The following is a 23743-nucleotide window of genomic DNA, read 5'->3' on the forward strand; positions in this document are numbered from 1 at the left end:
TGGTCAATTTTGCTATTTCCTATTTCTCGTTTTGCATTATCTTTCGAATTGGTGGAATGGTCGTGATATGTATAACATCGGATGGAATTGATGATTAAATATTGCGTTGATGTTTGATTTCTTAGCTAGGTACATCAGAATCTCATCTAATCCACTACACATCAGCACAACAAATTATTCTACTAGTCTCTTAATATGTTACTGATATAAGTATGAATTTTTGTTTCAGCTTAGATCTATTACAGATCAATTGCAAAGGACATCGAGGGAGGACACCACATCCGCCGAGGGATTCATTCGCCGAGGGATATTTAATTCTAAGTCCATTAGATTTAAGCTTCGTCGCGAATCTTAAAATTAACGTCGAAGATTTCTTTATTGTCCATATCTCCGCGCTTTACCAAGCAATTATTCAATAAGTAGCTTCTCGTTCTCTCGTTCCCTCGTTCCTAGCTTCGATCACCGCTGTTTCATCGATTGAAACATGTGATCGGCCGTGTATCTGGTCCAAAAGATCTAATCGCCTTCCCTTGGTAAGCTTGATCGAGGGAAAACGGTACTTCGCTGGAAGGTGTGGAGTTTCCGTATTCTGCGGAAACGCACACCTTCCAGCGGAAGTCGACTCTGTCTCAGGTACTCTCTCTTTGTCAGACAGCCTAAGTCGGGTCCTTCGGGCTCCCGGCGGGTTGCGTTGGAGAAATGGAGACCTCGATTCGGAGTTGCAGTTCTCTGTTTTCTTGTTGAGATCGAGTTAGCAAGGGCAGTAGGTTCGATCCTCGGATCCGCTACACGGTTCAGCATCGCGTCGCGTCGCGTATCCCACGATTTAGCTTCATCCCTCTTTTTAACCACATAATTGCTTGGTACAAGGAACTTTGTTTCCTTCTATCGTCCGAATTTTAGCTTCAACTTGACTAGACTTGAGCTTCGACGTTAATTTTAAGTCCCTATCGTATGCGTCTCCCAATATTGCCAAGTAATTATTTAACAAGTAGCTTCTCACGACTCGTTCTCTCGTTTTTTGCTTCGGTCACCGCTGTTTCGTCGAACGAAACATGTGATCGGCCGTCCAGTTTGTCCGAAAGATCTAGTCGCCTGCCAATGATAGATCGATTTCTAGAAATAGAAATCAATCTACCAAGGGCAGTGTCGATTCGATCCGAAGATCTGCTGCACGGTTCAGCATCGCGTCGCGTCGCGTCTCCAACAATTTAGCTTCATCCCTTTTTAAACAAAATAATTACTTGGTATTTAGTCTTAAGCCCCTAGTGTAGCCGCGTGTTCTGCCAAGTAATTATGTAACAAGTAGCTTCTCTTTCACTCGTCCCCCGTCCCCTCCGATCACCACTGCTTCCATGTAGAAAGCAAGTGATCGGCCGATTAGCTGGCCCGAAGGGTCAGTTGCCGTCCTCTAGCGAGACGATCCAAGGGAAAGGGTATTTCGGCCGCAGAGGGGATCAGGGACTGTTCCTGTCTGCGGTAGCCCCGACTCAAGATCCCTCTCTCTGTCAGACATCCCGAGTTGGGTCCAGTTGGCTCCCAACAGGATGCTTGGGGGAAATGGGGAACCTGTGTCGGGTGCGTCGATTCCCTTACCCTTCGATCGGACTTGCCAAGAGGCAACGAGCTGACCCTTTTGACCTCGCTATTCGGTTCGCGTCTCTCGTTCCTCGCACTGTTGCATGGTGCATCGCGTCGTGTCGCGTCGCGTCACCCACGATTTAGCTTCGTCCCTCTTTTAAACAAAATAATTACTTGGCATGACTAATCTAGTTTCTAAGGATGTGAAAGGGAGATCGATGGAACTTGGATTCCATCTATCTCTCCTTGGGTCTCCACTCGCAGCAACCTCCTCGTGGTGAGACCTGGTAATCGGTGTCACCCACGATAGAATAACTATTCTATCGTGGGTGACACCGAGCTAATGGCTGCGAATTTAGAATTGTTTCTTAGATTTATAGTTAGGCAGTTGTTTGGTTAACCATTATGTAAGGCAGGTTATTCTTATTTGAAGACAAATTCTTTTGATAAACTCTTTCAACTCTCTTCGTTGTGCATCTTACATTGGTTGCACTTTCGTTTGTTTCTTCTTCTACCAACGATAGTTGGTCACAGAAGATCTTCATTAATGGAGAGTGGTTGGGTTTCCATTTGCAGCAACCTCCTCGTGGTGAGACCTGGTAATCGGTGCCAACCACGATAGAATAGTTAAATAGAATTGTTTCTTGATATAATAAACGAATTTAGATTTATAGTTAGACAAGTGTTTGGTTAACCATTATGTAAGGCAGGTTATTCTTATTTGAAGACAAATTCTTTTGATAAACTCTTTCAACTCTCTTCGTTGTGCATCTTACATTGGTTGCACTTTCGTTTGTTTCTTCTTCGACCAACGATCGTTGGTCACAGAAGATCTTTATTAATGGAGGGTGGTTGAGTCTCCATTTGCAGCAACCTCCTCGTGGTGAGACCTGGTAATCGGTGCCACCCACGATAGAATAGTTAAATAGAATTTAGAATTGTTTCTTGATATAATAAACGAATTTAGATTTATAGTTAGGCAGTTGTTTGGTTGACCATTATATAAGGCAGGTTATTCTTATTTGAAGACAAATTCTTTTGAAAACTCTTTCAACTCTCTTCGTTGTGCATCTTACATTGGTGGCACTTTCGTTTGTTTCTTCTTCGACCAACGATCGTTGGTCACAGAAGATCTTCATTAATGGAGAGTGGTTGGGTTTCCATTTGCAGCAACCTCCTCGTGGTGAGACCTGGTAATCGGTGTCACCCACGATAGAATAGTTAAATAGAATTTAGAATTGTTTCTTGATATAATAAACGAATTTAGATTTATAGTTAGGCAGTTGTTTGGTTAACTATTATGTAAGGCAGGTTACTTTTATTTGAAGACAAATTCTTTTGATAAACTCTTTCAACTCTCTTCGTTGTGCATCTTACATTAGTTGCACTTTCGTTTGTTTCTTCTTCGACCAACGATCGTTGGTCACAGAAGATCTTTATTAATGGAGGGTGGTTGAGTCTCCATTTGCAGCAACCTCCACGTGGTGAGACCTGGTAATCGGTGTCACCCACGATAGAAAAGTTATTCTTCGTGGGTGACACCGAGCTAATGGCTGCGAATTTAGAATTGTTTCTTAGATTTATAGTTAGTCAAGTGTTTGGTTAACCATTATATTAGGCAGGTTACTTTTATTTGAAGACAAATTCTTTTGAAAACTCTTTCAACTCTCTTCGTTGTGCATCTTACATTGGTTGCACTTTCGTTTGTTTTTTCTTCTACCAACGATAGTTGGTCACAGAAGATCTTCATTAATGGAGGGTGGTTGAGTCTCCATTTGCAGCAACCTCCACGTGGTGAGACCTGGTAATCGGTGTCACCCACGATAGAAAAGTTATTCTTCGTGGGTGACACCGAGCTAATGGCTGCGAATTTAGAATTGTTTCTTAGATTTATAGTTAGTCAAGTGTTTGGTTAACCATTATGTTAGGCAGGTTACTTTTATTTGAAGACAAATTCTTTTGAAAACTCTTTCAACTCTCTTCGTTGTGCATCTTACATTGGTTGCACTTTCGTTTGTTTCTTCTTCGACCAACGATCGTTGGTCACAGAAGATCTTTATTAATGGAGGGTGGTTGAGTCTCCATTTGCAGCAACCTCCACGTGGTGAGACCTGGTAATCGGTGTCACCCACGATAGAAAAGTTATTCTTCGTGGGTGACACCGAGCTAATGGCTGCGAATTTAGAATTGTTTCTTAGATTTATAGTTAGTCAAGTGTTTGGTTAACCATTATGTTAGGCAGGTTACTTTTATTTGAAGACAAATTCTTTTGAAAACTCTTTCAACTCTCTTCGTTGTGCATCTTACATTGGTTGCACTTTCGTTTGTTTCTTCTTCGACCAACGATCGTTGGTCACAGAAGATCTTTATTAATGGAGGGTGGTTGAGTCTCCACTCGCAGCAACCTCCACGTGGTGAGACCTGGTAATCGGTGTCACCCACGATAGAATAACTATTCTATCGTGGGTGACACCGAGCTAATGGCTGCGAATTTAGAATTGTTTCTTAGATTTATAGTTAGTCAAGTGTTTGGTTAACCATTATGTAAGGCAGGTTATTCTTATTTGAAGACAAATTCTTTTGATAAACTCTTTCAACTCTCTTCGTTGTGCATCTTACATTGGTTGCACTTTCGTTTGTTTCTTCTTCGACCAACGATAGTTGGTCACAGAAGATCTTTATTAATGGAGGGTGGTTGGGTCTTCATTCGCAGCAACCTCCTCGTGGTGAGACCTGGTAATCGGTGTCACCCACGATAGAATAATTAAATAGAATTGTTTCTTGATATAATAAACGAATTTAGATTTATAGTTAGGCAGTTGTTTGGTTAACCATTATGTAAGGCAGGTTATTCTTATTTGAAGACAAATTCTTTTGATAAACTCTTTCAACTCTCTTCGTTGTGCATCTTACATTGGTTGCACTTTCGTTTGTTTCTTCTTCGACCAACGATCGTTGGTCACAGAAGATCTTTATTAATGGATGGTGGTTAAGTCTCCATTCGCAAAAACCTCCACGTGGTGAGACCTGGGTAATATTATTTAGCATTTAATTAACACTAGATCTACTATATCTTTACTATTTATAATTTGTCGGATGTCAGATTCCATATTTAAAATTACAGAACGCGTAATTATTATTTTTTAACTTACGTTGAATTTGATTGATGCAATGGCATGAATATATATTCTAATTAAAAGAAAAATCATATTTTAAGGTAATCGTCAACATGAAAATCAATAAATATATGTGCGATCAATGTCCGTAAATCTAGTGTTAATAATCGTAATACTCTTAGCTGGGTAATGCGATTATTAATGAAAAACTAAATGATATTAGCAAATTGGCTGCGATCCGCTTTGCACAGGTCTTCATAAATATGGGTCGAGAAAATGCATTAGGTGAAAGGTCTACTCGTATACCTGGTGATACTATCTTTCCTAGAGTGTCAATCATGGCGAGTGCATTAGTTTCTCGGTAGGTTTTTATTACTTTCAGGGAAACGCTTCGCTGACCGTAGGAAAGGGTCAATCGACTCCGAGTGATCTGTCAATTTCCTCTTACCTGCGGCGTGGCATTTGCCTAAGTGGTCACCGGTGCTCCAGGGTCACCGAAATCCAAATAATAGCATTTCCTAGTATTCGACGAGCAAAATTGGCAGAAAATGGAAATTCTGGGTAACGATACCAGAGCTCACCTAACGTGGAAACGTACTTGGCGTTTCCAGGGGCTGTCATGTTTATTCGTGCAATAGATTTCCTGGCGGCTAGTTCGGTCGACTGTCGGTTAACTTGGAAAATCAGGATGAAAAGTAAACCAGAGAATGGTTATAATTCGTACGAGGAAAAGCAGACGTTGGGTAAGAAATTAGGCAGCGATCAGAGTGTTTTTCCTATGCGATCTTTTTCGATGACTAATTATGAATTTGACGACTGTAGTATATCTTTGGAATTTGAATTAAAATTTTTAATCTCTCTCACTCTTTGTGAAAAATGGTAAGGATATTTAGTTTAGCTTTGTTGCATATATTTTACAAAAGCATTAAGATCGCAAGTGCATCTACAAAAATTGATTTGTTTTTTATGTAAGTTTCATTTTTGCAATCCGTTAAATTTATCGTATCAGGGTATCGATCATTCGTGAAACGTTTGAAGAGATCGTTGCGTGTTTATTGTGAAAATTCAGGATTGCACGGATTCCGCTATATCGTGACGAGCAAAACGTGTTTGGACAGAATAGTGTGGTTCACGGTGGGTGAAAATTCATATACAGGGTGTTCGGGCACTCGTGGGAAAAATTTTAATGGGAGATTCTAGAGGTCAAAATAAGACGAAAATCAAGGTTTCGAAGCTTCGTTAAAAAGTATATTAAAAAATTTCAATCATTTTGGAAAAATTATTTTCGTTTATGGGGGTTAATTACAATCACTTTTGGTTGACTGACATACCCTCGAAATCCTATCAACTTCCGAGAAAAAAATTCGAGTAGGTATTGAAATTTTTAGACGAAATGGAAAAATTTCAAATCATACTAAAAAAATTATATTTAGTTACAGGGGTCAATTACAAGCATTTTTGGTGAATAGACATACCCACGAATTCCTGCACACTTTCGAGAAAAAAATTCCTAAATGAAAATATAATGTATGGCCAGAAATGTACCCCGGAAATTACATGTAAATCTTTAAAACATCATAACTCCTGAACGGATTGGACGATTTTAATGTTTAAAAAAGCAAACTACGCGTATTTTGGCGGAGAATATGTATAAATCGCAGAAATATTCGAAAAGTTGGTCCTTGACCCCGCAAAATGAGAAAAACCCCATAAAAATGGTCCAATTTTCAAACAGCCATAACTCCTACAATAGTGAATATATTTCAATGAAACTTTTTTCTGAAGTAGAGCTCATGGGTACCTACAAAAAAGTATTAGACAACTTTTCTGTGAGGCGTCAAACAAAATTACTAAAAATCAAAAACGAATTTTTAAGAAAAATCGACAGGGGGAAGAGGTGCCTAAATTTCTCGGCGAAAAAAAAAAATTTCAAATCGTTCTGGAAAAATTATTTTCGGTTTCAGGGGTCAATTACAATCATTTTTGGTCAATAGACATACCCCCGAAATCCTACGTACTTTCGAGAAAAAAAATTCTTTACCGAAAATATACTGTGTGGCCGAAAATCTTTCTATAACTTTTTAACGAAGTCTCAATCAATAAATTAGTATCCTTCATTTTCGTCTTATTTTGGCCTCAAGAATCTCCCATTAAAATTTTTCCCACGGGTGTCCGAATACTTTGTATATTTTTTTGCTCATAATATCCCGAGAAACATTAATTCTTTGTTCGTAGATTTGCATGTCGTCCATCGCTTTTTGCGTGATTCTGATGTTGCGTTTGTGGGCACAGTTTTCGAACAATCCCACGATGACGATCATCGACACGTCGAATCCTATAAAAGACTTGCAGTTCCCAGGCATTACCATATGCAACAACAACAAAGTTTACAAACCGCACGCCGACGTGATCGCGCAGAAATTGTGAGTGACGCTCTCGCGTAAAAAAAACAACATTATTAAACTCGACGGTCTTTCAAAACAATTTAAAAAAACATCGCTGTGTATTTCTTTTGAGGCTTGAAATCATACCGCACGGGATCTTGGCAGAAAACCTTTTCGTTAATTAAAATTTACAAAGATAATATTTCACGTTCTGTCGCGAAAATGTATTCCTTTGTACGTGTAATTATCCAGGACGCTTCCTGCTGAGTAAATAAAACTCGAAACGACAAAGGACCAGCTTATTTTCTGCACACTATTTTGGATATTTTATTTTAACAAATTGTGAATAATAAATCGAGCAGCAAAAAGATAATGTAAAAAGAATGTGTATGGTCTAGTGTTTGCAAATTTATCGCGGGAATCGTTTTGTGTCGATGTATGCGAACATATCAGGTTTATTAAACTTTTAAAAATTGCATAATTTGAATTTAAGCGTGGTCAGTTTATTGCTGATAGCTTTGAGTAATATTAGTAAATAAAGTACCATTTTCGAGTACGAAAAATCTAAAAATATCTATATGCGTTAGAAATTATTTTCTGCGATAGGTTGACGAATGGATTCGACGCGAACATGAGCAATAGGCTGTTCTTTTCCTTAATGAAATTGATAAGGCCGGATAAAATTGAAATCGATAACGCAACGGCATTGTCGGCCCTCGACACGCTCGGTTACACCGTCGAAAAGCTCATGCTCGAGGTGAAAAGTTCTTTTTATTCCGTTCGACAAATCCCCGCCACGGATTCGCGTAAACGAGAAACTGTACGCTTTTTCCTCTCGTTGCAGCTAATGCAACCTTGCAGCTTGCTGCTGGTGAGATGCGCCTGGCTCGGTCAGATCCACGATTGCAATAAGATTTTCAAAACCGTCAAGTCGAACGAAGGCTTCTGTTGCGGCTTCAATTATCACTTCGGTCCACCCAGAAACTACGAGTAATTTTTCCAATATTTTTCGTTGTTTCAGACTTCATTGCAAATCAATGATTCGTCACTGATATTCACGCGTAAGATCGTTCGAGTTTTAATATTTTCCCTGTTTTTGCGCCATTTTAACGCACCATCTTGATGGGTTAATTTTTCTTCAGGAAACAGTATTTGCAATCGACGAACGTAACAGAGAAACATGTCCAGTCACACGATACTTCCGAGCCTCTACCAGGTGTCGGGCACATTCTGGTAAATACCTCGTATCTAAAATTTAGGATAACTCTCGTAATAACACTAGAAATTATACGAGTTGAAATTAATGTGAAAAGGAAAACAATTGAATTATTTACCTAATTTTCCTTCATATTTCTTAAATCGTTTGGCCTTCGTTGCAGTAATCAATAACTTCGATTGTTTCTATTGTGCGTTCGCGAGAAGTTGGCAAGCGAAAGGAATGCAGGTCTGATTGGTGCCCAGATCTCCCCACACTGGTTTGTAGGCGGAGCAAGCGTACTCCCCTCTACCCCTACTCTGCCCGCTGGCCAACTTGTCGCGCACGCGCAGTACATTAATCGCGAGACACGGGGACCAAAGTGGTCCGATCGAGCAACCGTTCGAACGGAATTGAACGTTTCAGGACGTGCCGGGAACTGGTCGCGATATCGGTTTATCAATAGCGTTGAATATCGACGGTAAAAACTATAAAAGCTCGGTGAGACAGTTCGTGGGCGCCACGGTGCTGACACACGATCCGATAGATTACCCGGATGTCGGTGCACAACCCTCCACTCTGCTACCGGGCCATGTAATGTCGGTGACACTCGCTGGAACTAGATTCGAAAGCTCCGATGCCATTCGCAACATACCTCTGGGAAAGAGGATGTGTTTGTTCGACGGTGAGGTACATACGAAAATCGTAATTACGCTTTTGGGAGGGATGGGGGTGTACAAAAGGGGTGTGAAACGTCGAGACACGTGATCTTTGTATCTACGAAATTTTCTAGAAATACGGCGAACGCAAGTACAGTTACCAAACGTGCATCTCGAAGTGCATACATCAGACCTCGTATGGGTACTGCGGGTGTTTGCCATTTTTCTATCCGGACGATCGTGAGTCACTATGAATATATTGTCCTTCACGTTGTCACACGCATACACAGTCTGTGATAGTTGTGTAAAACACTATATGAAACTATTTGGATTTCATTTTGAATTTTTAATTATTATATTCTTGATGGAAACAAGCTATTACAGCATCTGATTCAGTTATCGTGCAGCTTCTATCTTTAGAATTTAGAATTTTGATATGCATTCTTAATGGAAACAAACTATTAGAATATATAGAAAATTATTCCCCGCATCGTTGCAAACATTTATCCAGTCTGTTGCTAGATCCAAATGTCCGCACCTGTTACTTGACAGACGTGGATTGCATTCTGGCTCGCAGAAGTAAGTGTATTTTATCGACAAACGAACATTTTGTTCGGACAAAGAATAAATTTGTATATTACATTTTGCGATAGAACGTTCTCCAACGTGTGGTTTATATTGTTTTAAATCGTTTAACTTTGAAACAGGGAACCTATCTCGTATCAAATTATCGCACATTAACGACTGCAACTGCCTTCCGCAATGCAACGACCAATCCTACGAAGTAATCAGCGAATCGATACAATTAGGAGACATAGAGTTCGACTCCGAAATAACGTGAGTAATGTTGATTCTGTTAATTGTTCGTTCGAATCTCGACGAAGAATAGAAACTGTGGTTCCAAAAATTAATAATTCAAGTTTGCAAATTTTTATTCTCTTCTATTCAAATTCGAATGTTTATTAATAGAATTTATGAAATGGAAGCTTCGTGGAGGGTAGTCTCAACCCCTAAATAATTCAAGTTTGCAAATTTTTATTTTCTTATATTCAAATTCGAATGTTTATTAGTAGAATTAATGAAATGGAAGCTTCGTGGAGGGTAGTCTCAACCTCTAAATACAGGGTGTTCGGCCAACCCCGGGAAAAATTTTAATGAGAGATTCTAAAGAACAAAATAAGACGAAAATCAAGAATACTAATTTGTTTATGAAGGCTTGGTTAAAAAGTTATTAACGTTTAAAGTTACGCTCGTACTGAATTTTTTTCTCGAAACTGAGTAGGATTTTGGGGGTATGCCTATTCACCAAAAATGATTGCAATTGACCCCCGCAACCGAAAATAATTTTTTCAGAACGCTTTGAAATTTTTTTTTTTGTCGCAAAATTTAGGTACCTAGCCCCTGTCGATTATTCTTGAAAATTCGTTTTTCATTTTTAATAAATTTGTTTGACACTCTACAGAAAAGTTGTCTAATACTTTTTTGTAGGTATTCATGAGCTATGCTTTAGGAAAAAATTTATATGAGATGCCTCTACTATTGTAGGAGTTATGGCCGTTTAAAAATTGGATCAGTTTTAGGGGGTTTTCCTCATTTTGCGGGGTCAAGGACCAACTTTTCGAATATTTTTGCGATTTGTACATATTCTCCATCAAAATACGCGTAATTTGCTTCTTTAAACATTAAAATCCTTCAATCCGTTCGGGAGTTATGACATTTTAAAGATTCTCATGAAATTTCAGGGAACAATTTCTGGCCTCACATTAGATTTTTTTTTTCTCGAAAGTGCATAGGATTTCATGGGTATGTCTACTCACCAAAAATGCGTGCAATTGACCTCTGTAACTAAATATAATTTTTTTAGTATGATTTGAAATTTTTTAATTTTGTCGAAAAATTTGTCCACCTTCATGAATTTTTTTCTCGAAAGTGGGTAGGATTTCAGGGTTATGTATATTCACCAAAAATGCTTGTAATTGACCCCTTTAACTAAATATAATTTTTTTAGTATGATTTGAAATTTCTCAATTTCGTCTAAAAATTTCAGGACCTACTCGAAATTTTTCTCGAAACTGTGTAAGATTTCAGGGTCATGTGTATTCACCAAAAATGCTTGTAATTAACCCCTGTAACCAAAAATAATTTTTCCAGAACGATTTGAAATTTTTAAATTTAATTATTTAATAACGAAGTCTCAGTCAAGAAATTATCCTTGATTTTCGTCTTATTTTGGCCTCTAGAATCTCCCATTAAAATTTTTCCCAAGGATGGTCGAACACCCTGTATACTAATTCGTATCTTACGTATTTCTTATATTTTTGCATCTATTAAATGCATTCTATAGTTTCTTGAGAATGAAAATTTCCCATAAATACGTAAACAGACAGGAGAGATGTGTTTCTAGGATCAGTTTCGAGACGACCATCTTCGCTGGCCATTTCACGTCGTTAAAATTCATAATCGAAGAGCATAATCCGGTGCATCTCTTTCCCCGTGATTTACGGGGGTAGTAAATTTCACACGTTTCGCGCGTTTCTTTGCAGACACGGTTTAAATGCAAAGACCACCACGTTCCTCTACGTGTACTTCCGGGATGGCACGTACCTCGACTACCGCAAGGATACCATCATGGGCTGGGACGGTCTGCTCGGTGAGCGAAATCTCCTCCGAAGATATCTGCAGGGACGTTTCCCCTGTCGTGGCATAAGTAGCTAATGGGAGGGGACGGGTCGGAAAATAAGGTAAAATCAGTCTGAGTTCGTTAGGAAACTTGCAACGTGCTTTGGAAGTTCCATTGGAATGCTGGAGTAATAGAAAAGTTTCAACGGGGGGAGGGTAACTTGCGTTATGAATTCGAGGGCGAAACGAAACCGAGTAAAAAAACGACGTTGATTTAACCAGTCAGCTGTGACTCTTTTCAGACGGCGATCTTGTTTGTTTTATTTCGTTTTCACCTCCAAAGATTAACGAACATATTTCAGCAACTTAAATAGCAAATGACAACTAATTTCACGCTGTCGAACACGGCCAACTGGTTAAAACTGGGAATAATTAGTCATTGAAAGTTTTATCAAACGGTTAGATTGGGACTTTTATGAAATTTCAGCCTCTTTCGGAGGAATCTTCGGGCTCTGTCTGGGCGGATCAGTGATATCCTTTATCGAGTTTATTTACTATCTTCTCAACGAACTCCTCGCCGTTCGCAAGAAGAGACTGGAGACAAAGAGCCACCGTTTGCCACCAGCTTCGAAGTTATTTGTCTCCGTGGCTACGAGTAAGGTTTCCACGAAGAAACGCGGGTTTCACGCTTCGAACGAGCAGCTTTGCCGGCAAAGTCGGACAAATCCTATTAGTCCAAACAGCCACGGATTTCGAGTGTTTCTTGATTAATGGTTTCGCGAAGTAAAGAAAAATGTAGGAAATATAAACTAGCATTTTACAGAATAAACTATTATCTATAAATGCTTATTTATAACGATTAGAGAAGTCGATCGCATTGGGATCTTCCCATTTTATTTGTAGAAAATCACAGACCAGTGTGATCTTGTTATTAATCGAAGAATTAAAAACTTGAAGCTACTATGCTCGATCTAATATAATGTAATCATTCGGAATGGAGCGTTCTAATTTTTTACGCCACCAGAGGGCCACGATCTTGACTTTCTCGCAAGCGCTCGATCGACTCTCAATATCCCTGCGTCCAAAGCAGAGTCTGCTAGGATAACACACTCTCCTTTTCCATCTCTTTCACAAAATCCCGCAACGTAATTGCAAATGTTTATTTGCCGTGCGTTCAACCAAATTTCCAGCGAAGTTGCTAGGATTAGATTCGTCGAATCGAGTAAGGAATACCGGTCTTGACGTTGGTAGCACTCGTCCGCGCGGTTTTGGCGTTGAAAAGACGTTTCAGATGAGAAAGGAAATGTCGATTCAGCAGACAGTATAGCACGAAGTTGGCCGAGCCCGATATTGCATTGAGGAGGGTCGCATACATGCGAAACCTGTGCAAACATGCAACCATTATTGTCGATATTTATCTAAAGCGTTATTTAATGTTTGCTCTATCGGGTAATATCAGCATTCGCTACCAGGGATCGACCGTTTTCGAGCTTGCACGCGGGTTTGGTCGAGCATCTTTTCCACCAGGTACGTATATACTCGGTATTTACACTTTCTTGGTACACATGGACGATCGACAAATGTTTTACTCGTGGCTTATACAGATATGGAATCACGCTAAAATGCAAAATTAATCGATCAACAAATAAACGATGTGTCTCGAGAAGAAGAAAATGAAAATTGACTCGTTTGATCTTTGCACATCGAGTAGAGCTTATTCTACTAATGAGACTTAAAGTATCTGTAGAACAGCTAAAAATATTTGATACGTGAGATCTATGTTTAGGGGATGAAAGCTCTCATAAATGGGGTTGGAGTACTTTCGATTGTTCTGCAAATATGCTTTCACTCGAGATGCACAATCGATTTGAAAAGAATTCTTGATTGGAGAGAAGTTTTGAAACGAAAGGTTTCGAAGGGTTCGATTTAAAACACGGTGATAGAAATTACGAGCAACCTGGCGTGTAATTCATAGAAGGTGCTTACCTTTCCACGTAATACTCCTGAACTTTGGTTAAATCACCTCCGTGGAGAAGAGTCAGGGCGCTGCGTCGCGACGCCAAATGAGTTGGCACCTCGCCCACGATGAACACGAACGTGATGCCAACCAGCATGACAGTCATTCGCGCTTGATCCTGAGAAACGAGCATTTTGCGCGGTAAAACAGACCGTTTGAACGATAAGCTCGATTTACGGGTTGCGTTTTATAATAAAGTCAGTCGATCGATGGGGAACGTTTCCAAATTTCAAACTTCGAACGGACAGGCGCGTACAGATTCTCGGGTGATGTATAATTTTTCATGTTTCGTCGAATAGGGAGATTCATCACGATATTTCCGCGAGTAACTCATTGTAGAATGTTTCAGCGACACGTGATGGATGTTACTGCTCGCACGAAAGAGACGTACACTCGAGAATTTCATACTTTCGCGACTGAGATTAATCTGAAACGAGCATTCTTACGAGACATCAGCTTTGTCGCGCGTTGTAGGTATTCCCTACCTTTTCTGAGTAATTGATTGCGTTTCCCAGACCGAGAATCGGAAACGTGTCTATTAAATTATCAGATCGCTTCGAGAACGATCGTTTAGAGTATATTGGAATAATATTTCTTCTGAAATGTCGACTGGAATGAAATTGCTTAATCAGCCGTGTCCACTTGCAATCGAAATGTTAAATGTGTTTAACAATTTCAATGCATTGTGTTCAAGGAAGAAGCATTATGAAATACATTTTGTAGATTAATCGTAGGTTAGTACTATTTAAAAATTCATTCTTAAAGCAAAATTCTGTCACTGTAAAAGATATTAGATATTTTATCTCTTTTTTTATCAGAATGCCATAATTCCTGGAGGTCTCTAACGCGGGCAAGAGATGTTCAACCATTTTGAAATCACTTTGCACGCTTTTAACCCCGAGGTTTCTTCATTTTTCTTTCGTCCCGACGGTTCGTTGGTTTCTATAGCGAAACGAATTCGTATTTTACCTACCGTCAAGCGGTTCCCTTCTCGTAAATTTCCGCGTAGCAACGACTTCCTCTGCCTCAGAGTTTCCTTCACCGAGTGGCACATGATCAGGTTTGCCACCAGAAGGAGAACCGCCGGTATCGCGCCGAACATCACGAACTGCAGCCAATTCTGAAGATCGTACAACCTGCAAACTCAGCTTTTATTCCGTCGTGCCTTCGAATGAAATTGAATTCATGACAAGAATACCCGAACGCCCTCGAACGACGTCGCCGCGAGCGTTCGCGGTAAAAAATTCTTCTATTCCGCGGGGTGGCTCCGAAATATCATAAAAATGTATCGCTACCGGCGACGTCGCGTCCTGGCGAACCACGATCGAATAACAGCGGAGGAAAAATTATTGGAACGATAATTATCCAGAGAAAAACTAAAATTTTAACGATTGCACAAATTTTTGGTTCCTTGGAATTTTATTTCTTGAAATGTTTCGAAAGCATTCGATTATTCAATGGTAATTTTCAACGTTGAAAGAAATAGTTGTGTTGTTCTTTCAATGTGTCTTTTGGGTAAAGCATCGTATGAGAAATATTTTTCGCTGTTTTGGTTTTATTTCGATTTGTTAGATTTGGTGTTGTAAATTTTAAGAAGCGTTTAAGATCGTTTACTCACCACGAATGAAAGAATCTCGTTGTTATTAAGTCACCTTGCTCGTTGAGCGTATAAATGAGGCAGTACGGCACGTTGAACAAGATGGCGAAGCAACCGGAGAAAACCATCAACTTCCGTGCTAGATGATGGTTGCAGAATTTGGGTGGTTTGCATCTCGATAAACTGTCGATGGGAAATATGCAGTCGAAATAATCGAGCATAAAATGATTGAAATTAAGTGCTTGTCTTTCGATCACCTGAAAACGATCGCCAGCCTGTCGATAGTAGCCAATATGGTAGCCCAAACAGTGAGATTCGAGGAAACCGAAGCAACAGGTAAATGAACGAACACGTCGAACTCCAACCAGCCTGTTCTGCACCAAAAGACACCCCTGGCTAGTCCAGAAAATAAAATCATGATGCAGGTGACGAGATCAGCGCCTGCCAGAACTGCAAAAAGATCTATCTATTTATTAACCCATTATGCATCGAATTATTTCTTTTTCTCAATATCGATGTTATTCATCCGTCTTATAAATAGGGTACTGATAAACAATGAGTCGAAACAAACATTAATAACGCGTTACAGTCGATAAGAAACTATAAAAAGACTTGTTCTAATTTCTACAACTACTCTGTATAGATCGATCCCTTATTTACCCAATAAGAAGATACTCCAATTTCGAACCAATTTTTGCGAAAGTTTCAACTCGGAGTTGCAAAAGTGCTTCCAGTCACGTGCCTCGCGAAGTTAGTTTCCTCGAAAGACGTTGAAACGTTCCGTAAACCGGAATCTTTATTAAGAAAAAAAAAAAATTAAGAAACGTCTTGGCCAGTTTTTAATTAAAGTTGGACAAACTGAATCGACGCGTCGAATAAAACGAATAAAAGGAGGGAGGGGGATGGCGTTCGCGATATAACCTCTGAAAAAGGAAGAACGAACCGCGACGGGGTGGGAGGGGGAAAACAATTTTCCACCGGAAACGAAGCGACCCGAGAAGTGGGTATTAAGCGCTTAAGCTGCTCGGAACTTGGGCCAACCTGTCAGATACGTGAACACGGACGCCTTGAAATTTCCCTCCCCCAGTACGCAGAGAATTAGAGCGTTCCCAACTATCCCGAGAGCAGAGAGTATTGGAATCAAGACGCTGTACACGATTATGCTGTGAAAATTCGGCTCCACTGTCCAGAGACCAACGTCCTCGAGGGCCGATATCTCGCCGCCATCTTCTTGAACGGACCTGCAACGATTAATTTCCACCGATCGAACTTCGAAGAGTTTCCCCGAGGGGTCGAGAAGGTTATTTTTGTAAAGAATTTTAAATCGAAGTTCGAAGCAACGGAAATGCCTCGAGCTTGGAAACAACATGGCGCGATCTAATTGTCGAGTACGATTAACGAGCGATAAAAGAAACTCTGATCTTGCAAAGATAAACTACAGCGTGATTAAGAAATGGTGGAACTATTATAGAGTTCGTTGTTCGTAATTTTTCAAATTTTAATATAATTTTAGTGTTGAGATACCGAAACTTCTCGAAATTGAGGAAGTCGTCGCCGGATTTGGTAACTTATGTATCGTTCAAATCGTAATACGGTTCGAATGTAGATTTTGTTATTTTATTTTTGGACGACGAGGGTGGCTCTGGTTCCCGTTCAGCGTTTGTTGATCCGCGCGTTTACAGTGCATTCGAAGCACACAACAGCGGACCCTTACGCGTTTGTAATTCGAAACGTATACACGCGTGAACTGTGGCGTTGGTTAGTTTATTAATATTCCGTCGTCGCGAATCGCACGGCCGATTAATCGACCGCGGCTGCGTGAATCCGCAACGCACGCGGAATAATTGGTTTATTAATTGTTAATTGTTGCATAGACGTAAAACGTGCCTTTTGCAAATCACCGTCACTTGTTCGGAGAAATTCGCGTGGATGGCCGCCATTGTTGCTGGTTCCGCAGGCTTCACGAGAAATTGATACACATCCTTAAGAAGGTACGCATCTAGAAGCAGAAGTAAAATTAATATTTGGGATTTTATACAGGGTGTTTGGCTATCCCTGGGAAAAATTTTAATGGGCGATTCTAGAGGCCAAAATAATACGAAAATCAAGAATACCAATTTGTTGATGGAGGTTTCGTTGAAAAGTTATTAATGTTTACAGATGGTGGTTCAGTCTGTCTAAAGTTAATTGTTCAACATCAAGGTGATTCGGTTTATTCGTTAGCCTTTAGCGAAGGACGTGACGCGATTAAGCTAATCGCTGGATTTCAGTAATCAATTTTGTTAGTGTACACACTACCGCCATGCGACCCGATAACAAACTTTAACGTTGTTTTTCTCGAAACTACTTTTCCCAGGTGGTGTACCAGCAAACTCTGATACCAACGATACCAAACTTTGCAAAATTTGGCACGCAAACAAAGCAAATATGGTCAAGGCTACAACCAACATGATATCTGCGATAACTTTGTTCCTATTTAAAATTCCTTATTTAATTTAAAATTAATAGAACGTTAAATATCGCCTCGAATCTCGTTCGAACTCGACTAATTACCATTTGGATAAAATTGAAATATTTGACAATTCCAAAATCACTCGAACGCTCGAATATTCATTTTGTGAACGAAATATCCGAATGTTCGCAATACGTATGTTAATAATGTAATATGAATTATGAAAGGTCGTCGTTTCGTTTCAAACTTCAGTCTCGTTCGAGATATTCCGTTACGTTTTAATAAAAACTGACGTGATTATGTTTCTCAGTCGTAATCAGGTTCGTTTTACGCGAGTAGTTCCCAGTAATCAGAGTCTTTTCAACGCGAAGTCGTGACTTCTTTCGCTGTAAATTGTGCCCGTTGCCATTTTCATTAGGCACCATTTACTCGTTCCACGGCGTTAAAATGGAGGTCGCGTGCCAAAGGAATACTAACGATAAGTCTTATTATTTCAACCCCCGGTAGCCGCTTATCGAGAGCGACCAGAACGATACGTACGGAGTTCAGAGAATCTACTACAAGCTCTATGTACAATTCAACGTTGATTTAGGGGAACTAAATGCATACAACGACCAAGAAGTTCCGAGAATTTCCGACGACCGTCATAAAAGCAAACCATTGTCAATCTGTTCGAAGCATAACTAATCAATTAATACGTGGTAAACGCGCTATGATGGAACAGATTACCTGCAACACATGGAGGATGAGCGACGATATCTTTTCTCATCGTTCGCCATCGCGTTATGTTCTTTCTTCTTTCTTTTTGGTTTGCTGATCAATTCAAACTGTTCACTTTTGAAAAAAATTTTGTACAATCGACGGATACCCGCGACAGAAGTCCGTCGAAGTGGCGCGCTCGATTATGGCATTTTGATCGACGTCGAGGCACTGGTAAAAATACGTGGAAACGGGGGTTTAAATATTTCCGCGGGAGATCTGATAAATCGCTGATAAATGGACGGGCAAATATCGCTGGTCAAGAATCAATACTCGTGTTCGTCATCCGGGTCTCGATATCTCATTAGAAACGATTTTTTAATTTCGCGAACGAGGGAAACGGATAACACGAACCAGTGTATTTCTAATACGGACTGTCGGGGAGAATTGGAAAGTATTTTTCTCATTTTTACGCTATATTTAAGTAATAGAAAAATCGCGTAAATTCGGTGGAATAAACATTTCTCGAGTACTGGGATTCTTCCTAATTTTCGAGGACGATTTCGAATGTATCGATGTTGAGAGTATAAGGCGGGAAGTAACTCGGTCAGTCGAATTACGGTGGATCGATTCTTCCGCGATATTTGCGAGTTCGTCTCTCGATCGATCCCACAAACGATATTAAGTAACTTGGTCCTAATTATTTTCGAGTATTAAGGATCGAGCTTTGATGTATCCATGGTAACAACCGCGATAACAGCTATCGATCCCACGGTTCGGGGTCGCTTCCATCGCTTTCCCAACGGATGAATTAATAGCGGGAAAATTTCGGGGCACGCGTCGTCGTACAATGCTTGGACCGATCCTGCTGGCCAACTGGAGCGGGATAATTTTATTTCCAGAAATTACACGCGGCCAATGACTAACTAATTTGCCCGGCGAGCTTACTCCGTTGCAATTCGCGTTTCAATCCGACCGGTTATCCTGCACAGGGTGGCTCAGAAATACATGGTTTGCCCTAAAATTACGTCAACGTTCCTGTAAACGTTACTAGTGGTACTATTGAATCTAGAAATTAAGTCCATTACATATATTAAAATTGAACTTTCTGGCCGCCATTCCTAAAGTACACCCAAGGTGAACTTTCTGACCACCATATTGGATTCATAAACGATGTATCCAAGACAGAATTATATGTATTCTAATAGAAATTTTGACATTTAATATTTAAAACTATTTGTAGAATAGTTAGAACTCCTACAAACAAATTTTACTACTAAATCTAGAAATTAAGTCCATAATATATATTAAAATTGAACTTTCTGGCCGCCATTCCTAAAGTACACCCAAGGTGAACTTTCTGACCGCCATATTGGATTCATAAACGATGTATCCAAGACAGAATTATATGCATTCTAATAGAAATTTTGACATTTAATATTTAAAACTATTTGTAGAATAGTTAGGATTCTATTAATCTAGAAATGAAGTCCATAACATATATTAAAATTGAATTTTCTGGCCGCCATATTGGATACATAAATGATATATCCAAGACAGAATTATATGGATTCTAATAGAAATTTCGACATTTAATATTTAAAACTATTTGTAGAATAGTTAGAACTCCTATAAACAAATTTTACTAGTAAATCTAGAAATTGAGTCCATAACATATATTAAAATTGAATTTTCTGGCCGCCATATTGGATACATAAATGATGTATCCAAGACAAAAATACAGGGTGTTCGACCACCCCTGGGAAAAATTTTTATAGGAGATTGTAGAGGCCAAAATAAGACGAAAATCAAGAATATCAATTTGTTGATGGAGGCTTCGTTAAAAAGTTATTAACGTTTAAAGTTTCCCCCGTTCTGAATTTTTTTCTCGAAAATGTGCAGGATTTCGGGGTTATGTCTATTGACCAAAAATGATTGTAATTGACCCCCGCAATCGAAAATAATTTTTCCAGAACGATTTGACATTTTTTTTTTTCGTCGTTTAGGCACCAAATTAGATTTTTGGTTAGGAATTTTTTTCTCGAAAATGCGTAGGAATTCGGGGGTACGTGTAATGGCCAAAAATGACTGTAATTGACCCCCGCATTCAAATATAATTTTTCCAGAACGATTTGAAATTTTTTAATTTTGTCGAAAATATACAGGGTGGCTGAACACCCTGTATATGGATTCTAATAGAAATTTTGACGTTTAACGTTTAAGGAGGACGAAGGCGCATCGCAGAGTGCCCGAGACCTTTTATCGTCACTCCTGGCATTGTTTGTTGCAGTTCGACCACCTGCTACCCCAGAATCTAGCCTGTTAGACTTCGTTGGAGCTCGTAAACATCCTGTGTTTATTACCACGACTCCATAACCGGTGTCCGTTTAAAGGTCTACGCGGGGTTATTTACTTCGAAATTTCGATATTCGAGTCTTTTTATCAGCGAACGACAGTTCACGTGAATTTACGTTATTGGTTTCGAGCGCTAAATTCATCCAGTACTTCAACTTTCGAGGAAAGGGTTGTTCGAACAAGGTTACTGGGAAAATAATGTCTATCGATAAAATCCTCTATCTTCAAAGTGGAATTGTCGAAGAATTCGAAGGAAGCTTTCTCTCCAGTTCGCTGGCAGACTCTGTGGAATTCTTGTCTGTATTTCCAGGCGAGAGAGATCTAAGAGAATGATTCTGAAACGGCACAATGGGAATCGAGGAGAGCGAGGAGCAAAAGTAAGCCTTGATGTTATTGTGGGCAAACACGAGTTTCGCGCGGAATCTCCTGGCAATTTAGCGAATTTTGTAACATTATCAGCGTACGTGTTGCCACGTTCGTTTATATTTCGCAGTACATTAACTAGAAACTAGGCAAATAAGCGTAATATCGTAATAAGCTGGTCGCACGACGACGATAAAATTTGTTTACGATTCGAATCATTCGTAAAAGTAACAGAAGTCGAGCCACCCTGTTTCGTATTAAATTATTCGAACAGCTCCCCCTTCGAACCGAACGACAGAAGTTTCTTTTATTATATTTCACTGTCCGACAATCCATTTCACGGAGAATAAAATCGATTGGAGAAACATGTGTAATACGTTCCGAAGTGAATTTAATACTCGAGAATTTAGTGCTTCGCCGAACGTTTGTAGGAACAAGGGTGAAGCATTTTATTCTTTATTTTACTATTTCCTACCCTTCGCTGCAATCTATACGAAATACGAGATTTCCTGCGGAGAGCAGAAGCAGCGATTCTGATCTTCACGTAAAACTTTCTTTTCTCCTTCTCGAGGGGTAGATTTTTTTCAGATTCAAGTATTACTAAAGGTACCAAAAGACAAGGTATAATTTTATTGCACCAAACATACTATAGTTCAACGTCGATGGCTCTGTTTAAACTAATTCAAAAATTGTCTTACACATTATCGATACTTTTAACAGTATTTCAAATAATAAAATTGTAACTTGAGGGTCTATGGCAGACTTTGTGCCAAATTAAATAGAGGCATTAATTAAACATTAAACATTGAACATTTTATTAACAGCAAATGTATATGAGCTTCATTGACTTCAAACTTTTATTTTAATTAATAAAAAAGAATAAATATCAAACAAGTGAAATAAATATATAAATCTTCTTCACCAACAGTAACTCGTAAAAACCTAATTTCCGCAAGTTTGTATAGATGCCTCCAGAATCATTATTCTAACAGGCAGCAGAGGTCGTTGTAAAAATTAACTATAATTTTTTTGAGTCCTCCCGAGGTACTAAAAGTCTGAGAGTCTGACACTATCCACTTGGTCTCTACGTTTGACCAATATTCCGTCGCCTTCGAAGTGTTACAGAAAGTTTATCGATCATTGAGGGTTAAACGATATCTTTATCGTCGATCTTTCGTTCGTGGTAGATTCGGTTTCGCGATTCCCTGCCCAAAAGAACTGTGTCAAATGTTTCGGTTCTCCGTTGCATCCGTAAATCGAGCTCAACGGCGGCCGACACCCGCCAGCTTTGTGTCAGCATCGTCGAGTGAAGCCGGATAAAAGGGGTTGACAACGAGGCGAGGAACGCGGGAGGATTTACAAGAGACGCGAGGGGGAAGCGGGCCGAAGACCTATTCATAGATCAGTAGCCCTTTCGAGAGTTCAACGAGAGAGGGAGGCACGCTTTACAAGACAATGCTACTATCTTTAGACGTTACTTAAGCCGTCGAAAGAGAAACCCGTGTCAGCGACACCTTTCTCGATCGAGATAACCAGAGGATCGTAACCTATCAGGACGAACGATTCCTTTCGTTAATTATAATCACCATAGACAATTATTGCTCGGAAAGGGAACGGTTCGTGCAACAAAATTAATCCTAGAAAGACCCCAAAGTACAGAAATCGTTGCGTCAAAGACCAAAGGGGAGCTCGTCAAACGTGGATATTTATAAACTGGAAAATGATCTTTCGATCTTTAAACACCGGTTCTTTGAGGCACCTGCTTCGTAGCTAAATCAGTGTTATAAATAGACTGCGAATCTTCATGCAAATTCATATTTTTATTAATGGAATGGGAGCTTTGTAGGGGGTTGTTTCAATTCATACCTATAATAGTTCGTATCTTACGTATTGCTTATATTTTTTGAGAATTAAAATTTCCCATAAATGTATAAACGTTCGTTGGAAATTTTTTTATAGGAATTCTAACTACTCTATACATAGTTTTAAGCGATTCCCAGATGTTGCAACTGAGTCACGCGAAGACAGAACTCGACTCCAAGGACTCGTGCTCGTGGGAATCACGAAATGGAGAAGAGTCGATGCTTTAGAACGAATAATTAATAATTAGATAGGAAATTTTCATTCTCAAAAAATATAAGAAATTCGTAGGCTACGAACTATTATATTTAGGGATTGAAACAACTCTCTACGAAGCTCCCATTTCATTAATAAAAATATGAATTTGCACAAAGATCTACAGTCTCCAGTACTAATCGAAACAAATCTATCACCAATCGAATATCGATTACCTGATGGAAATGAAGAACAACGTTTATTTAGCAAAAATTTTCTTTCGAAAACGGTGGTCTGCCAATGAGTGGATCGAAACGAGACACACTGTATGCACGTGTAGCGGTCGTTTTCACTTCCCGTGCAACTCTTTCGCCGTTGAGAAATTAATTCGCCGGTGTCGAGTCGCCGCGATCCTTGATTAATCACGAGGCCTAATCGGGAACGACGCACGGCCGCTTTCGTTATCGCGTTCCGATCGGGGACGGCCGCCATTACGCCTCGGGGGCGGTCGCCCGCATCGCGTGGAATTTTATTTCACTTCCGTGAACGTTCCTGGGCCTCGGGGCACGATCCGATCGATCGTCGAACGCGTCCCTCTCCCGATCCTCGAGGTCAATCTCATCGTTGGATCATCCCTTCGTCTTCTCGGAT

At 39.7% G+C, this 23743-nt stretch overlaps 2 protein-coding genes across 4 annotated transcripts in view; one reads left to right on the forward strand and one right to left on the reverse strand.

Moving 5' to 3' along the window:
- Positions 1–5361: 5361 nt before the first annotated feature.
- On the forward strand, positions 5362–12325 carry LOC143349356 (pickpocket protein 28). 3 transcript variants are annotated; one of them, XM_076780563.1, is made up of 12 exons: positions 5362–5440; positions 5707–5831; positions 6933–7120; positions 7688–7838; positions 7926–8071; positions 8224–8314; positions 8703–8966; positions 9070–9175; positions 9458–9514; positions 9643–9772; positions 11479–11585; positions 12042–12325. In XM_076780563.1, exons 1-12 carry the CDS (start codon positions 5386–5388, stop codon positions 12323–12325), a joined length of 1704 nt encoding a protein of 567 aa, XP_076636678.1. In that variant the 5' UTR covers positions 5362–5385. The 3 variants fall into 3 exon arrangements, with proteins under 3 accessions (XP_076636678.1, XP_076636659.1, XP_076636670.1); XM_076780544.1 differs by having other exon boundaries at positions 7688–8071; XM_076780555.1 differs by having other exon boundaries at positions 5767–5831; positions 7688–8071.
- Positions 12326–12374: 49 nt separating this feature from the next.
- LOC143349398 (uncharacterized) overlaps positions 12375–23743 on the reverse strand; it is a 79006-nt gene continuing 67637 nt past the window's right edge. The window contains exons 6-12 of the mRNA XM_076780632.1: positions 17056–17167; positions 16210–16409; positions 15426–15618; positions 15190–15351; positions 14545–14707; positions 13541–13689; positions 12375–12936 (exon numbers count right to left, since the gene is read on the reverse strand). Coding sequence (XP_076636747.1) covers positions 12759–12936; positions 13541–13689; positions 14545–14707; positions 15190–15351; positions 15426–15618; positions 16210–16409; positions 17056–17167 — 1157 coding nt within the window. The 3' untranslated portion in view covers positions 12375–12758. The remainder of the gene's footprint in view (positions 12937–13540; positions 13690–14544; positions 14708–15189; positions 15352–15425; positions 15619–16209; positions 16410–17055; positions 17168–23743) is intronic.

This window comes from Colletes latitarsis, chromosome 2, assembly GCF_051014445.1.
Source record: "Colletes latitarsis isolate SP2378_abdomen chromosome 2, iyColLati1, whole genome shotgun sequence".
In the NCBI taxonomy this organism is placed as follows: domain Eukaryota; kingdom Metazoa; phylum Arthropoda; class Insecta; order Hymenoptera; family Colletidae; genus Colletes; species Colletes latitarsis.